Consider the following 18,297-nt stretch of genomic DNA (forward strand, 5'->3'; position numbering starts at 1 on the left):
GTTTTCAACCACGTCCTGTCGATGTTGGTGAGTTACCTGTTTACCCAGATCCCCAGAGCTGGCCTCTGGGCTCCTATAGCATCTGGTGTGTCAGGCATTGACTTACGTCCACGTGGGTTGGGTCCTGGTTGTCACCTACCACTGTGATCGGATGTGGCTCCAGGATAGGAGTGGATGTCTGTCTTTTCTTGCTCTTACCAGATTTACTCCCCACCCCCTACTCTTTAATCCCCTAAATAATTCAGACTGATTGATGCCTGTTTCTGTTTGTAGGTTTATTAGATCAATTATTTGAGATCAGAGGGTTTGCGTTCTCAAGTGTGTTTAGTCTAAAGCACAAACTCGGGATGCATTTAGATAGACACTGACTGTATACCATGCCAAAGTTGATTAATATCAGCAAAGCAAACATACTGAATGGCCAACAAGTTTGGCTCCTAAGAGTCAGCATGAGTTTTCCCAGTGAGAGAGGCAGATCTAATTGCTTCTCAGAGCTCATACACAGAAGGTCCCCTTTTGCACTTGAGCGTGGTGTCCTGGTCCACGTCCCGAGCTGTGCCTGTAGGTTGAACACATCTTGGCAGCTCGACTTCGAGCTCATGGCCTGCTTTTCCCTTTACAGTCTGTAACCTGGATGTGATTCTGGGCTTTGATGGCTCAAGAGATCAGAACATATTTGTGGCTCAGAGGGGCTTTGAGTCCAAGATGGACACCATCCTGAATAGAATCAGCCAGATGCAAAGAATCAGCTGCAGCGGCGGCCAGCTGCCCACGGTGCGGGTGTCCGTGGTGGCCAACACGCCCTCAGGCCCCGTGGAGGCCTTTGACTTTGCTGAGTACCAGCCAGAGCTGTTTGAGAAGTTCCAGAGCATGCGCACCCAGCAGCCCTACATCCTCACCGCGGACACTCTGAAGCTCTACCAGAACAAGTTCCGGCAGGCCTCGCCAGACAGTGTGAAGGTGAGGACGGCTGCCTCGTTTCCACTTCCTGTGCCATCTCTGGGTTTTACTGGGCAGGGGAAACCATTGATGCCTGGAAGCCCCCTCCCCAAACTGTTCTTCTATAGAGGCTCTTCATGTTTGATAGGGTTGGCGGTGCCTGTATGTAAGAGTCCTTTATTATCAACTGGGCTGAAATGGAATATCTGCTTCTAGTTTTACTAAAGCAGTAAAAAAATTCTTGGAAATCAGTAATTAAGCTTGAATGCATTGAATTTGTGAGTAATTCATGTTTAATCATAGTCCTGACCATTAAATGCATTATGTTCTCTATTTGTATTTACTTTTATCTCTCTCTTTCTCTGTATTGGTTCATACACACACACACACACACACACACACACACACACACAATCAGTTTGCTAGGGCTGCCATAACAAAGTTCCACAGGTGGGGTGGCTTAAACAACAGGAATTTATTCTCTCACAGTCCTGGAGGCTGGAACTCTGAGATCAGAGCAGCGTCAGGGTTGTTTTCTTGGAGGTCTCTCAACTTGGCTTGGAAATGGCGTCTTCTCCTTCTGTCTCCACGTGGTTTTCCCTCTATGTGTGTCTGTGTCCTAATTGCCTCATCTTAGAAGGACACCAGTCGTCGGATGAGGACCCACTCTAATGACCTCAGTTAACTTAATTGCCTCTTTAAAAGTCCTATTGCCAAACATGGTCACACTCTGAGGCACTGAGGGTTAGGACTTCAAAATATGAATTTTGGAGCCTACAGAACGGGCACACAAACACACAGGCACGCATGTACACGCCCACACGTACGCATGATTTCTAGAAACTACACCCCCTAAATAAGAGAATGAGATAAACTTTTTACTTCCATTGTTGATTGTGCTTTTAAATAAATCAAGTCCTACCCTATACCCATTTATTTTATACCTCATTTATTGCACAGTATCAAGGAGCTATGAACATGGGGTGATTGTTTCTCAACCTTGGCCCCCAGTTTCCTCCGCTGTAAAGTGGTGGCTTTGAACTGGCTAATCCTCCTCTCAAGGGTCTGTGATGTTTCTTTTACTTTTGGCTGGCGCTTGACATATCTTTTATCTTCAGGTGGTCATTCATTTTACTGATGGGGTGGATGGAGATCTGGCTGATTTACAAAGAGCATCGGAGGAACTCCGACAAGAAGGTGGGTTCTGGGGCTTTCTATGGGAGAAGTAAACCTGGGTGAGGAAGGCGCGCTGCTGGGCTGGAGAGAAACGACTCCACTAAGGGACCCTCTGGGAGAGCGGCTTCTCTTGGAGGACACCTCATCCCAGCATTTTGGTCCTCTGTCGCCTGCCTGGGGCCACAGGATGGGACAGCAAGGACCCCGTACTTACACAGACAGCTCTGTTACCAAGTCCTGGCACAGACCCCACAGGGTCTCAGGCTCATTCCTGTGGTAGAACATCTAGAAAGCATGATGCTTTTGTAAAAGAACATGAAGTTTTGATTCATTTGGCTGTATTATATAAACTAGGAATTCATTTTATAGCAAAAAAGCTTGCTGTATTTTCCATTTGCAGTTATCACAGCTCAAAATTACTCCAACGTTAAGAAAAGATACACTTTCACCTAAAATTTGGAAAGCATACTTGCCAAATTTAAGGTGACTGGTTTGCAATGGTACCTGTTATCAGATGTACTATTTGACTGTTTATCTGCTTTGGAATTTGGTAGCACTGGCTATCAAAAAAGTGGATGCCAACACTAGAGGTTTAAGAAGAATTTGTTGAAGCATAATTTATCATAAGAATGTTCTATTTATTAGCTTGCTTTTCCAGAGCAATGGAGATGAGACTGCTATCATCTGATTTTGGAGATGTGGGATTTCAATTCTTCCCACAGCATACCTGTGTTACATAAGACCAGAGCTTGAGAATTTATGTATGAATAAACTTCATGGTGTTGTTTCCTAGAGTTACATTAATCCATTTACTTACTGACAAATCAGAAACAATTACTCAGAGGAGTCCAGAGTTCCAGTATTTCCACTCTTCGGAGCAGCTAATTAGTGTGATGAAGCATGGTTCAATTAAAGGCCAAATTTTCTACTGAAGTTTTCTTTAAAAAATAAAAGAGAGTCAGGAGGAAAAGTGCTGTGGCTCTTGAATGCCTAGGTGAGGCTTCTTAAGTGTACCTGTCCCCCCAGGCGTCCGAGCTCTGATCTTCGTGGGCCTTGAACGTGTCGCCAACTTGGAGCAGCTGATGCAGCTGGAGTTTGGGCGAGGATTCATGTACAACCGGCCCCTGAGACTGAACTTGCTGGACCTAGACTATGAACTAGCGGAGCAACTTGTGAGTGTTTTATGTATCTACACACAAACTGGTTTAGATAGCACAATATTGGGCATCTCAGGATAATGCAGTCCCTTATCACCAGGCAAATGGAGGAGAGACCGCTGGGTGGGCAATTTAATTCATGTAATTTACTTGGGACCTACTTTGTTGCCATAACATGAGCCCTGGAAACGGAACTATCTGAGAACTGGAAAGACGGCCATCCGGGCATGGGTGTCGAGGCAGCTGTCGCCTTAGAGTTTCCTCTGCTCCCTTTAAAGAGACTTCTTTTCATTTATAAGATTGTTGAGAAGCCATAGCATTGAGATTGACCCTTCCCTCTGTCAACAGGAAACAGGGAAAACAAGAATATGCAGGAAACGAAAGACCATTTCTGGGTGGAAAGGGGCTTCCATTGCCTTCTTTTCTAGTTCCCTTTGGAGCAAATGAGGGCGCCCCATGAGGCTTCCTAATCTTCTTGGGTTCAGCCTCTCAGCAGGTGGGGTTAACGTCTGGGTTTGGGGGTGAGGCTGGGGGCTTTTGGGACGTGAGGGGGCTGAGCGTTCAACTCAGAGCTTCTTTGGAGGAGGCAGTGGTGCCCTATGGGACGAGCTGACTCCATCCTGCCCTCTGACCTTCTTCCCAGGGCTGCAATTTGGATTTTTTTATTGAGTGGAAGGAGGTTGAGTTAATTGACAAACCTAGGACATGGGAGAAAGTGAAAACTCTAGGAAATTCACAGCAATAAAAGGCATTGACCATCATGAGTTGAGCAGGTAGAAATGTAGTTTGGGTGTGCGCTTTCCCGCATAAGGCCAGGGGCTGGGATGGGAGGGAATGTCCAGGGTGTCTGATGGGCGCTGGAGTCATTGGTGACTGGCGGCACGGTGCTTGTGGTTCAGAGGCAGGCATCCCACCCCGCAGCTGCTCCCAGGCCTCCTCCAGGCTGGCGCCATGTTCCGTGACTCTGACCAGGGTTCTGGGGAAGGGCATATGGTCTCTGCTCTGAAACCACCTTCCATCCTGGCTGTCTGCAATGGTTTGTCAGGTTTTGCTTTCTGGAGCTTAAAAATATGTAAGCTATGCTTAACATCTGAAGCTTGAATATCTATGTTGGAAACTTCTAGAAATAAGGCCCAGCCTGAGGTGACATTGTGAATAAGATGCATTATCTTTGGTGGTTCTTCAGAGTCCATTTGTGACACGGTATTACCCACCAATGGCTCAGCCTTCAAGGGAGTGCTGTAGGAGGTAACTTTATCTCTTGCTGTGGATGCCACAGTCCTCAGACGGCACATTTATGCCTTTTTTCTAGACATTTATTGAGATCTGAGCTTCGTTTTTTTGTCTTGGTAGGACAACATTGCAGAGAAAGCCTGCTGTGGGGTTCCCTGCAAATGCTCTGGACAAAGAGGAGACCGAGGGCCCATTGGCAGCATTGGGCCAAAGGTATGGTGGTTTTACCCTTTTCTTACATCTGAGACTAGATTTCAGAGCCATCATTACTTTGGCTGGGGAATTTCTCTGCTATGATGTTGGGGAGATGGAAAAGGGAGGAGAAGGAACTAGCTGTTCTGTAGGACAGATCTGAGGTGCAGACCTTGTCCCTGTGTCTGCTCCCTCCTCCCTTTCCCCTGGGTTCTTTTATGCATTGGTTCTTCATTTTATAAAATTATGTTAAGACCAGTGGCATCATTGACTGGCAGCCTCACTAGGACGGCCAGCAGGGATTCTTCACATTTGCCTCTAAGTTATAGGAAATGCACAGGATTTCTTGGTAGATCAAGAGCCTTAAAGATCCTGATAGAACAATTGCACTGAAATAATGAGTAGGAAACCGTCACGTTCCAGGGACACCGAAAGCACCGCTCTACCAAATGAAGGGGGGTGAAGAGATGCTTAAATAGGAAACAGAGAAAACCATAGCATTTAACCAAGGAAACGATTTACTTTGTTCTAGGGTATTCCTGGAGAAGATGGCTATCGAGGTTATCCTGGTGACGAGGGTGGACCTGTAAGTAAAGGTTGTTTTATTCCTTAAATCTTTATTCCCTCCTTGTTCTTTACATGTTGGGATTGAACAGTGGGGTTCCTCATCTGTTCTGTTTCCAGTCTTTTCCACCAGAAAAAAAATTACTTTCTAACTTTCTTAACAACTTGACTCAGATTTCTACACTACGGAAACTAGTCTGAGACTCTGAGGATGACAAATGTGGGTAGGAAGTGCAGGTTTTTACGTGTTCCATCTCAGAGGGAGGGACAAAATGGCTTCTGAGACAGAGGACCCCTCAGGATGGCAAACCCAGCATCTACCAGATTCAGACATCCAGGCAGAGCTGAGAGGTAGCTGGAGCCGGGGTTGCAGGGGAAACCCAGTCAGGATTTTAGCGGTGACGCCCTTTGAGGGCAGCCTCCCAGAGGGCGGTTGCTGTTATGAGTTATCAGTCACCAAGGGGTCCATTTGGGGGTGGGTAGAACCTGAAGCAGGGCCTTCGGGAAGCAGGATCCTGCCCAGAAGTGCTTTGAGAACTTTTGAGACACTAGAACAAGGCCCAGCCCTGGGGTGGGGAGAGAGGGCCCCAGCGGAAGGAGTTGAAGCCACCAATGACCCGTTCAGCAGTGCCGGGTGTCAGGGCTGAGCCTGGGCCCCACTGGAGAGCTGGGAGCCCAGGACCATGGCCAGCCCTGGGATGGGGAGAAAGGGCCCCAGCGGGAAGAGTTGAAGCCCCCAAGGTCCCGTCCGGCAGTGCCGGGTGTCGGGGCTGAGCCTGGACCCCATAGAAGAGCTGGGAGCCCAGGACCATGGTCAGCCCTGGGATGGGGAGGGAGGGCCCCAGGGGGAGGAGTTGAAGCCTCCAAGGTCCCGTCTGGCAGTGCCGGGTGTCAGGGCTGGGTCTGGACCCCAGTGGAGAGCTGGGATCCCAGGACCATATGGAGAAGCAGCCAGCCTGAGGGTTCTCCACGGGCCCAGCCCCCACCCAGACCCTGTACCCTGAGGCCTGCTTATCCTCCGCCCACCAGGAGGTGCCCTCTGTGCTGCAGACACTCCCAGACCCCACTCCCTCCAGGGGAGGGAACTGCAGGTTCAAGGCCCTGTGCAGAGGTTGGCCTGCAGGGGCCGCGGGCGGGGATGCTGGAGGCCCCGCCTGGCCCATCAGCCCGCCAGCCAGTGGACAGCTTCCTAATGCACGCCTTTCGCAGGGCTCCCTACTCAGTGGAGACTCGTGACAAGAAGCTCCAACTTGCAAAATGCCTCTGTTTCTCCTGACAGGGTGAGCGCGGCCCGCCTGGTGTGAACGGCACTCAAGGTTTTCAGGGCTGCCCCGGGCAGAGGGGCATAAAGGTACAGTGACCCCCATGTGTGGGGAGGGGACCATGGCACCAGGCCCCAGCGGGGAGAGGGCGGTCGGTGGCACATGCAGAAGGGGGACACTTTCTCCAGTGCCTCCTGGGGAAGGAAGATGCCTGCCCCGGCTTCTCTGTTCAGCGCTGGCAGTCAGTGGCCTCTCACAGAAGCAGCCCAGGGTCTGGTGGTTTCAGGAACGCACTCCATGCCAGGAAGGGAGCCTGAGGTTGGAGGAACAGTTTGGTATGGCAATGGGAAGCAGCCAGGACACACTGACGAGGACAGACAGAACGTGGGCCAGGGCAGAGAGAAGGCTGGTGCCCGGCAGCTTCAGCCCCTGGACCTGGGAGGAGTGAGGGAAGTGGAGGGGGGCAGAGACAGAGGGAAAGGACTCATGTGCTGGAAGGTTCTGTGTGTGAAATACTTGGAGTCAAGGGCTGATGAACTTTCTCCTCAATTTGCTGCAGTTTGAGAGACAGGCCACTGCAATGTTATGAAGGGGCCTCCTCGGAGGCCCTGTCCCTGGCCTTCAGGGCCCAGCCCTCCTGCCCAGAGAGCCAACACTACCCAAGTGCTCAGGTCCAGGCAAGTTAGTTTTATGAGCCCCTCGTGATAGAGAGAGAGCTAGCCAAACAGATGAATCTCTAACACTGAACTTTCAGACACTGACTTTTTTCAAATATAAATTTATTTTATTGATTTTATTTTTGGCCGTGTTGGGTTTTTGCTGCTGTGTGTGGGCTTTTCTCTTGTTGTGGTTCGTGGGGCTACTCTTTGATGCGGTGCGCGGGCTTCTCACTGCGGTGGCTTCTCTCGTTGCAGAGCACGGGCTCTAGGCGCACATGCTTCAGTAGTTGCGGCACACGGGCTCAGTAGTTGTGGCTTGCAGGCTCTAGAGCATAGGCTCAGTAGTTGTGGTGCACGGGCTTAGTTGCTCTGCGGCATGTGGGATCTTCCTGGACCAGGGATCGAACCTGTGTCCCATGCATTGGCAGTCAGATTCTTAACCAGTGAGCCAGAGGGAAGCCCCAGACACTGACTTTTAAGTTGGGGACAGGGAGAGGAGAGCCCTTAGCCTATTCTAGCCTATTCTATTCAGCCTCCGGGAAGGAGCTAATGTTTTCTCTTCCCTTCCCTTTTAGGGCTCTCGTGGATTCCCAGGAGAGAAGGTACTTAAGCTTGCTTTTCTTTTTCTATTTAAAACTTTTCCAGTGTTTTGCCATATTTTACACTCACCTGTGTGTCTTGTCCCCTCACAGGGTGAATTAGGAGAAATTGGACTGGATGGTCTTGACGGTGAAGATGTAAGTGATTTTACACTCTAAGTGCAAATTGCTTTTGGTCCTGAAGATTCCAGTGACTAACACCTCAGTCTGTGGTAGAAATTATGCCAGGAATGACATTTTATCATTGTCTTTGGCAGGGAGACAAAGGATTGCCTGGTATTTCTGGAGAGAAAGGGAATCCAGGAAGAAGGGTAAGTATATTTCTGCAGTGTTACTGTCATGGAAAAACTATGAACATTTCACTTAGGGATTATTTCTTTTACTTGTGTATGTTAAGACCGCTTCCTCCAGGCAGCCTTCCCTGACCTCCTCCGGGGATGTGCATCCTTGGCATCTCCTATGTCCTTTGTCGGCTGTGACATATTTACATTATATTTTCTTGTTTGGAGAGTATGTCCCATTGGGCAAGGACTGAGTGTGTTTTGTTGAAATAAATCCCTAGTGCCTGGCATAGAGTGGGTCCCCAATAAATACTTGTGGGTTACCTGAAGTATCTGGAAATAATTTTACCTTCATGGCAAATGAGTAAATGGTAAATGCTGAACACTGTTCTTTTTAAGATTTGTGATTGGAAGAATGCAATTTTGAGAGTGAGATAAATATGTGAAACTCATCTAATTCTCAGTCTCTGCTTGTGGTTTTTATTTAGGGTGACAAAGGACCCAAAGGAGACAAAGGAGAAAGAGGGGATGTTGGGATCAGAGGTGACTCGGTAAGGGGAAATCCTTGTCACCGATTTGAGACTTGAGTCAGGGGAAGGAATTTGTGGGGAGAAGTGGGTTGAAAGGAAGAATTTTACTCTTGAAATTGCTTTAAAACATGTTGGCAAAATATGTGGTTTGCCCTTTCCTTAGAATTTTGGGGTGGCTCGAGATGTCTTTACTCTCTCGCTGCAAAGATAAGTCTTTGCAAAGCCTCTTATGTGAAGACCCGAGAAGTTTCCCTAAAATGTGGTCTCAGGACACTTTAAGTTCGCTTTAGGAAAAGGGAAGAGTTTGCAGTTTTTCTTGCTTTATGGGTCTCTAAAACCTGTCAACAAGTGACCATCGCTGGGCCAGCCTCTTCTGGTCCAGACCAGGACAAGGCAAGAGTGAGCCTGGCCACCATCCTCCTGGGGGGAGGAAGAGCCATCTCCCCCCTTGTTTGGGGCTCAGAGTGATTGCTGACCCCACGGTAGGCTCTATCAGGGTGAGATGGGCGTTATCTGGATGGGATGTGGCCAAAGCAACTGGCATTCAGACCACCACTAATATTCTCCTGGTCACTGACCCAGCAGCAGTGGCTTTCCCTGCACACGTGGCTTATTCCCGACCTGTTCTCTTTTCAGGGTAACTCAGGACAGGACAGCCAGCAGAGAGGACCCAAAGGAGAAACCGGAGACATCGGCCCCATGGTACAGCACTCTGTGTACCTAGACTGCCCCTGTGCCGAGAGCCCGAGAAACTAAATTCAAGCTGGTTCACTGCCAGCCCCGGAGACCACGACGTGGTCTTTAAGGCTGTGGATGTACAAGGCTGAGGTTGGGAGCAGAAAGCCCCGGGAAGCCAGTGTGCACACTCGCAAAGGGGTCTCCAAGAGGAACAGAAACAGCCCCTCCCAAGAGGGGCTTCCTCTCGGCAGAGTTGTGCCCCATAGATATTTCCAGAAAGTGCTCATCAAGCCTAAGCCTTGTGGGGGGCAGAGTGCACCTGGGTCTAAGGCACCCCCAGAGTGTGCGACTGGCCCTGTGTGTATCTATTCCTTTTCCCCAGCGTCTTGTGCGATATTTGAGTTACAAGTTCTTCTTTGCAGACGAGAATCTTACGTTAATTTTCTTTCCCATGACAGGGTCTCCCTGGGACAGATGGGGTGTCTGGCGGGCCTGGAGAACCCGGGAAAAGCGTGAGTGCCTCTTGGGGTTTGCGGGGGCTCTGTGGTGATATTTACTGAACTCTGCTAGACACTCTTTGGGGCAAGAGCTGCTCAGCAACTTTTTATTTAGGGAATTTAAGGCGATTTCGGAAACCATTGTCCCCCGTGTGTTGCTGGTTCTGCAGACCCTTCATTCTGATCATTCACTCTGGACTCCCCCAGCCCGCTTCCCTCGCCTTCCAAAACATACTGAACAGACACTTTTAAAAGTAATATCTTTGCTGCTTTCGAATATTTGGCTGGGCTTTATCCCACTGAATGTTTAAAAAAATCTAAACAGAAACACAAATACAGAGGGAGTGAGGGGATAAAGGGCGGGGAGGCTGATGGGGTGTATATTTGTTTTGTTTGATAGTTGTTTTTCTTGTACTGCTGTAACTCCAGCAGTGAAACCAGAGTCAATTTTCTAGTGAATTGCATCTCGCAATTGCTTTTTCAAGACGTTTCAGAAATGCCTGTTGTAGACTGCTCAGTGCATGCCTTGTCTTTGAGTCTTGTTGAAGAATTGCTGAAGCCAAAGGGAGATGAATGATCTTTGGGAAGCTGTTTGAGTGCTTCCAGGGCCCAGGGTTACAGAGAGCTCAGACCACCTAGCTGGGAGAAGATGTGTCTGGAAGTCTGTAAATTCTCACGGCTAGTTCAGGGCGCTGGTGGGTGCCTGAGAAAGGTGTCTGCTCAGCATCTGGCTGGGGATGGGGGCCAGATCGGGGCCCCCTCAACCCTTTTCCCCGTGGCAGTCACATGGTTAAGGGTCCGCAGTGGACGATCAGAGGGTGTGTGCTGACAAGGGCTTGGAAAAGAAACGACTCTCGGCCCTAGGCAAATGGTATACTATGGGCATAACCTTGCTTTGAAAATTCAGAAGAAAACTTAAATTTTGAAAATGCTACCTTAAAAGCTTTTGAGTATTATTTTTGAATAATGCTGTTGATTTCTACAATGAAAAAAAACCATGAGGAAACACTCCATTGTTATAATGTGCTAAACAACTTAGTTCGTGAGTACAGCCAAAGCTTGTTTACATGAAGAGACTTAAAATACAGTCAAGCATACAGTTCATGTTAATTCTATGCACAGGGTGTCAGCTTGGGTTTGAAATCAGTGCGGTCAAGTTAGGGCTGTCTTCCCTTAGGACACATCACTAAGCCAGGCTCACACCCAGATGAAAGGCATCCTTCCCCTGGGCTACCTCACTCCTCACGTGGCCTGAGCACAGGTGGCCCCTGGCCATACTCGGTGAGGTCCCCTTTGGAAGTGGCAGTCAGATTGCTACTCTGTGGAGAGTGGCCTGGCCGCGCCCCTCCCCCTCTGGTCCATATGTCATCCCTGGAAGGAGGCCAAGGTCTTCCATGAAAGAAGCTGCCATTACAGTGAATCAGGGCAGAATGGTGGCCCCAGAAGATCATGGGGCTTGTTCACTGGGAGAAGAGAAGGTGGTTCTTGGGTCGATGCAGAAGATAGAGGCCAAGCCTGTAACAGGCTGGTGCGTCACAGGCTCCAGAATTCAACCCCTAACCTTGCAAAGATATAGCCAGGATGGATTCCCACCCCAAACCTTTCCAGTGAAGAGGAAGCCATCTTGAGGTGGGAATTAATGGATTGCTTAAGAGCGAGCCCACGTTTATTTGAACTAAGGGTCACTTCTGGAGCATCGGGGAAGATGTTGCCAAGTCATGAGCCCAAACCAAGTGCAGCCGGGCTTTTAGGTTCACATACGCCCACGCTGAATACTTTACTTAACCGAGTGTGTGTTATATTTGGCCGGGACAGTGTGGAGAGTCTGGGACTCCCTTCCATTATAATTAACGTCTTACCTCTCCCTCCAGTTAGGAAAATGGAAGAAAAATAGACAGGTCGACCTTCCTGTTTCACATTCCTTACTTGAAACTGTCTGGGTCCGTGCAGCCCGAGGGGTCCTTACTTTGGTTGGCAGGTCTGAAGTCATCCTCAGACCGTCCATGTGGATGATTGACAAGGGCAGCGTGGAAGAAAACCTTTGCCGAGGGGAGGGCGGGAGAAAAGGTGTCCCTTCATGGGAGTTTCCTCTGGGCTGGGTAGGCACAGTGTCTGGGGCCCAGCGGGTGTCATGAAGGTGCGGGTTAAGTCCCAGGGAGCCAGGCCTCCCCCAGCCTCCCCGCCTCCCTTTCACTGTTTGTGTGATTTCTTCCTCAGGGCGGCTTTGGCCGAAGGGGACCAGCAGGGGCTAAGGTAAGCCTCAAAGTCACCATCTCTTTGCTGTCATCACAACGTCAGTCACTGTGTGCTCTCGGGAGAGGGTCCCCACCCCACCCGCAAGTTAAAATTCCTCTCTCCTTTGCAATCAAAGCTTGTAGCTCCCATCTTTTCTACCATCCCTTAAATGTAGCCTCTTCTCTAAGACTTGCAAAAACGACGATGGCGGTGGAAATGATTATCAAAATGAAAGTGACGGTGGGGAGGGGAGAAGGGAAGGGAGATGACTGGGGAGGCAGCGTCCTGGGGGCCTCTTGCCCGCGACGTCCCCACTTCCCTGGTCATCAGCAAGTCACACGTCTTGGCGGCTCTGTCCTCTCACCTGTGCAAGACAGGTTTGGGTCCAAAAGAGCTTCATGTCGTGAAGTCATCTTGAGGAAAAGGTGAGGGAAGAGTGCGAATCGATCCTAAGAGTGCAAAGTGCCTCCAAGTATTGAATGTCTCTCCCTGGAGCTATGGTGCTCTCACTTCTGACCCCTGGTACAGCTGTGACTGTCTGCCTGCACCCCTGTGCAGATGTGACTGTAGAACAGAGCGCTGACCCTTCCCTACATCTTCTCTTGTTTCAAAGGGCAACAAGGGCGGTCCCGGCCAGCCAGGCTCTGTGGGAGAGCAGGGGACCAGAGGTGCACAGGTCAGTACCCCCGGTGTGGTTGCGTGCCTTGTGACATGTTCCCAGATGCCCTACCATTTTTTAAAAATTGAGGTGACCATGGCTTTTACAAAATTGAGCACAAAATTAATCTTTTAAGGTGACGTTTAGCACATCCCCAATGTTGCACGACTATCATCTCTATCTAGTTTTGAAACATTTTCATCATCCCCCAGAGGAGACCTTGTACCCATAAGGCAATCATGCCCCTCCCCCAGCTCCTGATAACCAACTAACTTCCTTTCCGTCTTTGTGGATTTGCATATTCTGGACCTTTCACATGAATGGAATCGTTTAATAAGTTTTGTGTCTGGCTTTTTCACTCAGCACCATGTTTTTGAGGTTTATCTATGCTGTAGCTGGTGTCAGTGTTTTGCTCCTTTCCATGGTGGAATGATATTCCATTGTGTGGATATTATGGCAGTCATGGTGTGTCACCTCCACATGGCACTTATGTTGGCATTTTACTTTTTCAGGGTCCTCCTGGTCCCACCGGCCCTCCAGGCCTGATCGGTGAACAAGGCATTCTTGGACCTCGGGTAAGTCTGTCTTGATCCCACCCCTCTCTTTAGCTAAGTGGATAGCATGTTGCCCCAGCAGGCTGAGAGTTCCATGTTTCATGAAGGGTGGAACAGGAGACAGACCCCTCAGCCCGACTCTTTGGCAGCACAGACCTGGGGCCAACCTCAGTCCTCGGAGCAACTGGCTCATTCACCCTGAGGAAGTTAGAGGGGGTTTTTCTTGATGCTCCAGGGGCTAAGTCCCAATGCTGCCCCTCCCAAACATAGGCCACCTGGGAGGTGAGCAAAGGAAGGAGGGGCCTCATTGCAGAAGTCTTAGGGTGGATCTGCAGGAAATCAGATGAATCGACCAAAATTCTCAGATTACTCTGTATTATTTCATATTTGGCCCCTGGAAATTGCCCCTGTGGTTTGGTATTTGTGTAAGGAGTTCCCCATCCTCAAGTTCGACATGGAAGATGTTCCTTAAACTTGCTGTCAATGCAAACATCAACATCTATCTTGGCTGTTATTGTTGATGAGCGGAAACATGGTGTAGCTGAGCTAGGACTGGGTGCCCATACTCTGGTGTCCCTTGGGTCTACTAGGAACAGGGAGCCATCTTATAATGTGTTACAGAAATTAGTAATGACTAATAAACTGGCAATGAACTGGCCCGAGGCTACATAAACACGCAAAAATGTTTTACAGGGGAAGTGGGAACTTTGTGAGAGACCCTATTTGCTTGGAAAGTCCTTCCCAAGTTTGAAATCTGATAAATACCTATTTTGTTTTAAATATTTATTTAAGCTCTGATTAGTCAAGAATTTAAGATGGTGCAGAGGTGAGTTGAAGCTCTTCAAATAGTTAACAGTACAAACAGCTGCCACCATCTGGATTTGCTGCATCTGTCAGGGTCATTTCTGGGCTCTGTAGGCTGCACTGCATTTTAAGAGCTATGTTCCTTTGTTAACTTATTCACTCACTTGATGAGAAAGTGTGTATAGGTTTCCACACCTGCAAAGGCAGGTGCTCGTTGTGGAGGTGTGGAAAGGGAGAGGAGGTAAAGCTACATAAATCCGGTGTTTGTCCCCTAGTCGGTAACTTAGGAGGTGAACATTAATTACTGAGACGTGTGCACACCTATGAAAACTGGTCACACTCATATTTTAGGTTTGCACAAGCCACCTCCATGCACGTTTGCACTGGGGTCTCCAGGGCTGAGAGTGGCAGAGAGCTGCAGGATCTGACCTCCACACGGGGCAGCAGGGGGTGGGGTGGGGCTTGCGAGAGGCGGGCTTCCACCGCTTTGGCTTAGAGAGTGAATGTTTCACTGACTCTCTCCTCTCCTCATGCTCCAGGGAAACGGGGGGACCGCAGGTGCTCCTGGAGAACGTGGCAGAACCGGGCCCCTGGGAAGAAAGGTTTGTCTGGAACTCGTGTTTCCCCAGGCCGGGTCCTGGCCAGACACCATGTCACCGCTCCCTCGTTTGTCAGTCTGTCCAGCTGCTTGGTTTGCATATCCCGTCTCCTCCCCTCTGGTCTTTTCCACCAGGCCTCCCCTGTTGACAGTGGCTGGGCCAGTGGGATCACTGTCCCCACCTTAAGGGCACCCATGAACTGTGTGCAGTGGGTTGGCCTGCATTCTCATAACCAGAACTGCCAGCCGCTGCTGAACTGCCCTATCTTTTCGAGCACAGCCTTGTGAGGACAGCTCAGCATCCTCAGGGCCCTTGGAGCACATCAGCAGCCTAGGACCACTTCCGTATTGCACTGAATATTCTCCAGATATTGACACTGTGCACAGCAGCCCCGCTGGCCACGTGCAGCTAATCCAAGGGTCCCAGAGCCCAGCTGCTTTGGATAACAGCAGCTTGCTATATGCAGGCTGCCTTTCTATGAGCCTTGAGAACGACTATTCATCATAGCCAGTCTGAGAGGCAGCATTTTCTCGGGGAAAGCAGTGTGTTCACATGACTCCAGCCTTTTTGCCTCTCTGCCCCTCGTGGGGCCACACTGGCTTTCACTGCTGATTCCACGCCTTCCTCTTTCCCGTCTCTCTCTCCTCCCTGTTGGCACGTCCCCGTGCCATGAAGATGGAAAGAACAAACACAAGCCTTCCTGGATTCTCTTCCAGGAGTCCGCACGTGGACGTTGAAATTTAAAAAATCATTAACATCAAAATCTAAAAGGTGAAGTTAGCAGCTTGTGGCAACCCTACCGATGATGTCACCCAGAACAAGGGCAGGGCTTGGAATCACATTTTAAATAGTCCCAGACCCACAGGTGTCTCAGCCCTGTTTCTTATGTCTAGGGTGAGCCTGGAGATCCAGGACCCAAGGGAAGCATCGGGAACCGAGGCCCTCGTGGGGAGACGGTAAGATCAACACGTGCACGGGGCCCAGGCTGCCACTGACTCCACTGAGATGCTCAGGAAGCAGGGAGATGTGGCCTTGTGCTGGGCTGGCCTTTGTCATTGCAACTTGGGTTGGTTCCACAAAGAGACAGCTTGATAGCTGCTTCTTATATTACTGGGGATGTGATTGAAAATAGTGAAACCTGCTGCTTATAAGTTTCAAAATAATTTTTATTTCACTGGCGAGGGAGTGAATAGAGACATTTTTTCTTGATTTCTTTCTGAGAAGTGAATGTGGTGGTTTACTGACCCTTGAACCACCTTCATTTCAGGTCTTGCAAATGCTTTTGGAGCTCAACTAGATGGAGCTTTTCTGCAAAGAAATAAACGTCCTTGGTTTAAAATGGAATGGGCTTTGATAAGATCTCAATTCAGGTTGAAACGGTTTGTGTTGAATGAGACATCCCAGCAATGGAAATTCTAACTTTGAGAATTCGTTTAAAAAAGTTATTTAAAAACACCCTAACTGCTCTCTTGCCATAATGTTGTAACGTACGTTTCTATCCAGGAAAAAGAAATCTCGAGGACATTGGGAATTTTTCTGTAAAATGAGTCATTACACCTAAACACTACACGAGTGGACCAGGTTGATCTGATTCACAATCCCAAAGCTTGAAAATGCTTTTCTTGTGTTTGTAATTTCTCTACAGCTAACTGAAAATTTAAAATCCATTGCTATTTCTGTCTCAGAAGCAGAGGGGAAAAAAAATCAGACTTTAAAATCTACTCAAACCATTCAATGACATCTCTTCCTGATTCTGTTTCTATAAACTTGGGGCAACAGCTCTTTAGCTACTTAAAACTGTAAATTAACTAAGGAGCATGTTCTGTGCATGTTTTAGAGATATTAATGTATATTTCATGCAAATTCTTTGGATTCTTTTGAAATAATCAACAGTGTCCAGTTCGGAAAGCCCCCCAGGAGAGAGTGATAGGGGCACATCTCCGAGTACAGGGAAGTGGGTTTGGGGAAGGAAGGTGGTCTAGAGGCATGACCTGGATGAAGGGAAGGGGCACCGGGGAGAGGGGGGTAAGGGCTGAGCACAGGAGACTCAGGAGGGTGCGAGACTGAGTCCTGCGTTCTTGCTTTGAAGTGGAATCAAAGACTCCTATATGCATAGATCACGGTGGCCTTCAAGAGTCCTATCAACTCTAAGATTCCCTGGTTCCATGCGTCTTTGATTCTACATCCAAATAGCATCTTTACCAATAGCTCGTAGTAGTTCTTTAGTACAGACATGGTCTTGTTTGCACTGGAGGGTGGGATAGGGCTAGGAACTCTTCCTTGAGCTGTACCTTGATCTGGGAACACTCCAGGGACACAAAGACCCACTGCTCAGGGCTTTAGAAAAAGAAGGTCGTGGTGTGCCTGACAGGGGCACCTGCAGTAACACTGTTTTCCACCCTTAGGGAGATGACGGACGGGATGGAGTTGGCAGTGAGGGACGCAGAGGCAAAAAAGTATGTGTTTGCCGAGATTCTTGAACTTCTGACATGCTGTATGTTTAAAGGATTATCTCTCAAAATTGAATTGTAATGTAGTGAATTTTTTCTCTTGGTGATGCTATGGATATATTTTTTCTGCTCGAGAATAATTTATGTTAGATGACTTTAAGTTGGGACCAAATATTGAGTCATTTATTTTTTATAGGGAGAAAGAGGATTCCCCGGATACCCAGGAGCAAAGGTAAATATTCCCCTAGGGGTAAACAGCATCATTGTTTTAGGATGAGTCTGATGTGATCATGGACTGAAGGTCACCCTATCTTGGGTCTAGTCTTCAGTCAGACACTTACTAATCAAGTGACCTTGGGAAAGGCCCACACTTTCCAAGACACTCCCTCATCAGTCACATGGAGATGACAATATGCCCTTGTCATGGTGCTCGTGAGGATTAAATGAAGTGGCACTGCAATAAAATACTTTGTAAACCTTAAGATGCTAGTATAATCTGTATGATGTTATCATTAATGTAACTTCTAAGTCCAAGTTCACTAAGCTTAGACTGAGTCTGCAAATGCCACAGCTGCGCCGGTAACTTGGTGGAAAATCCATCAAAATTAGCCATTTGGCCGCTCTGGGAAGTGTGGTCCAGAGGCCCCCAGGACCCTCTGCTAGACCTGCCTCTCAGAGCTTAATGTGCTGCTTCCTGGCTCTCTTCCCAGGGCAATCCTGGTGAGCCGGGGACCGACGGAGCACTGGGACCCAAAGGCATCAGAGGCCGAAGGGTAAGTTTGCCTGCACCTTCCTGGTAGCAGGTCTGCACACTGAAGACTCCATTGCTTCTTTGAAAGTTAACCTTCTTCGCTTGCAACCTGGCCAGAGGTCGTATGGGGTGGGAGTAGAGGGATCCTAAGCCTTAGACGGATGTACTCAGGACACCCCGCGGCTGTGTCTCTGCTGTCTTCCTTTGGTCACGCTCCCTGTAGAGGGAGGTCTGGAGGGCCCCCTCGTCTAATACGTCTCAAAGGTCACTAGCCCGTGGTCCACTCCTCGCACGGTGCCGGGGGACTCAAGTCTCACAATGACTGACATCAGCAGTCTGCGCAGACATATTTGGTCATGCCCACCAGACGGTGCGGAGACAGGATTTCATGAGCTGCACGAAGTGCTTACTAGGGTTCCAAGTTCAGGGGTGAGCCAGGCTGAGACCATGTATTCTCTTGCCTCCCCACCATGAAAAGA

General features: G+C 48.9%; 1 protein-coding gene across 1 annotated transcript in view; it reads left to right on the plus strand.

Annotated features, from left to right (window-relative positions):
* COL6A3 (collagen type VI alpha 3 chain) overlaps positions 1-18,297 on the plus strand; it is a 69,446-nt gene that overhangs the window by 25,819 nt on the left and 25,330 nt on the right. Inside the window, exons 11-30 of the mRNA XM_060107382.1 lie at positions 623-960; positions 2,058-2,136; positions 3,142-3,287; positions 4,626-4,718; positions 5,230-5,283; positions 6,541-6,612; positions 7,758-7,784; positions 7,875-7,919; positions 8,039-8,092; positions 8,551-8,613; positions 9,229-9,294; positions 9,729-9,782; positions 11,985-12,020; positions 12,616-12,678; positions 13,173-13,235; positions 14,558-14,620; positions 15,511-15,573; positions 17,023-17,073; positions 17,264-17,299; positions 17,778-17,840. Coding sequence (XP_059963365.1) covers positions 623-960; positions 2,058-2,136; positions 3,142-3,287; positions 4,626-4,718; positions 5,230-5,283; positions 6,541-6,612; positions 7,758-7,784; positions 7,875-7,919; positions 8,039-8,092; positions 8,551-8,613; positions 9,229-9,294; positions 9,729-9,782; positions 11,985-12,020; positions 12,616-12,678; positions 13,173-13,235; positions 14,558-14,620; positions 15,511-15,573; positions 17,023-17,073; positions 17,264-17,299; positions 17,778-17,840 — 1,529 coding nt within the window. The remainder of the gene's footprint in view (positions 1-622; positions 961-2,057; positions 2,137-3,141; positions 3,288-4,625; positions 4,719-5,229; positions 5,284-6,540; positions 6,613-7,757; positions 7,785-7,874; positions 7,920-8,038; positions 8,093-8,550; positions 8,614-9,228; positions 9,295-9,728; positions 9,783-11,984; positions 12,021-12,615; positions 12,679-13,172; positions 13,236-14,557; positions 14,621-15,510; positions 15,574-17,022; positions 17,074-17,263; positions 17,300-17,777; positions 17,841-18,297) is intronic.

Source organism: Mesoplodon densirostris, chromosome 8, assembly GCF_025265405.1.
Source record: "Mesoplodon densirostris isolate mMesDen1 chromosome 8, mMesDen1 primary haplotype, whole genome shotgun sequence".
Taxonomy (NCBI): domain Eukaryota; kingdom Metazoa; phylum Chordata; class Mammalia; order Artiodactyla; family Ziphiidae; genus Mesoplodon; species Mesoplodon densirostris.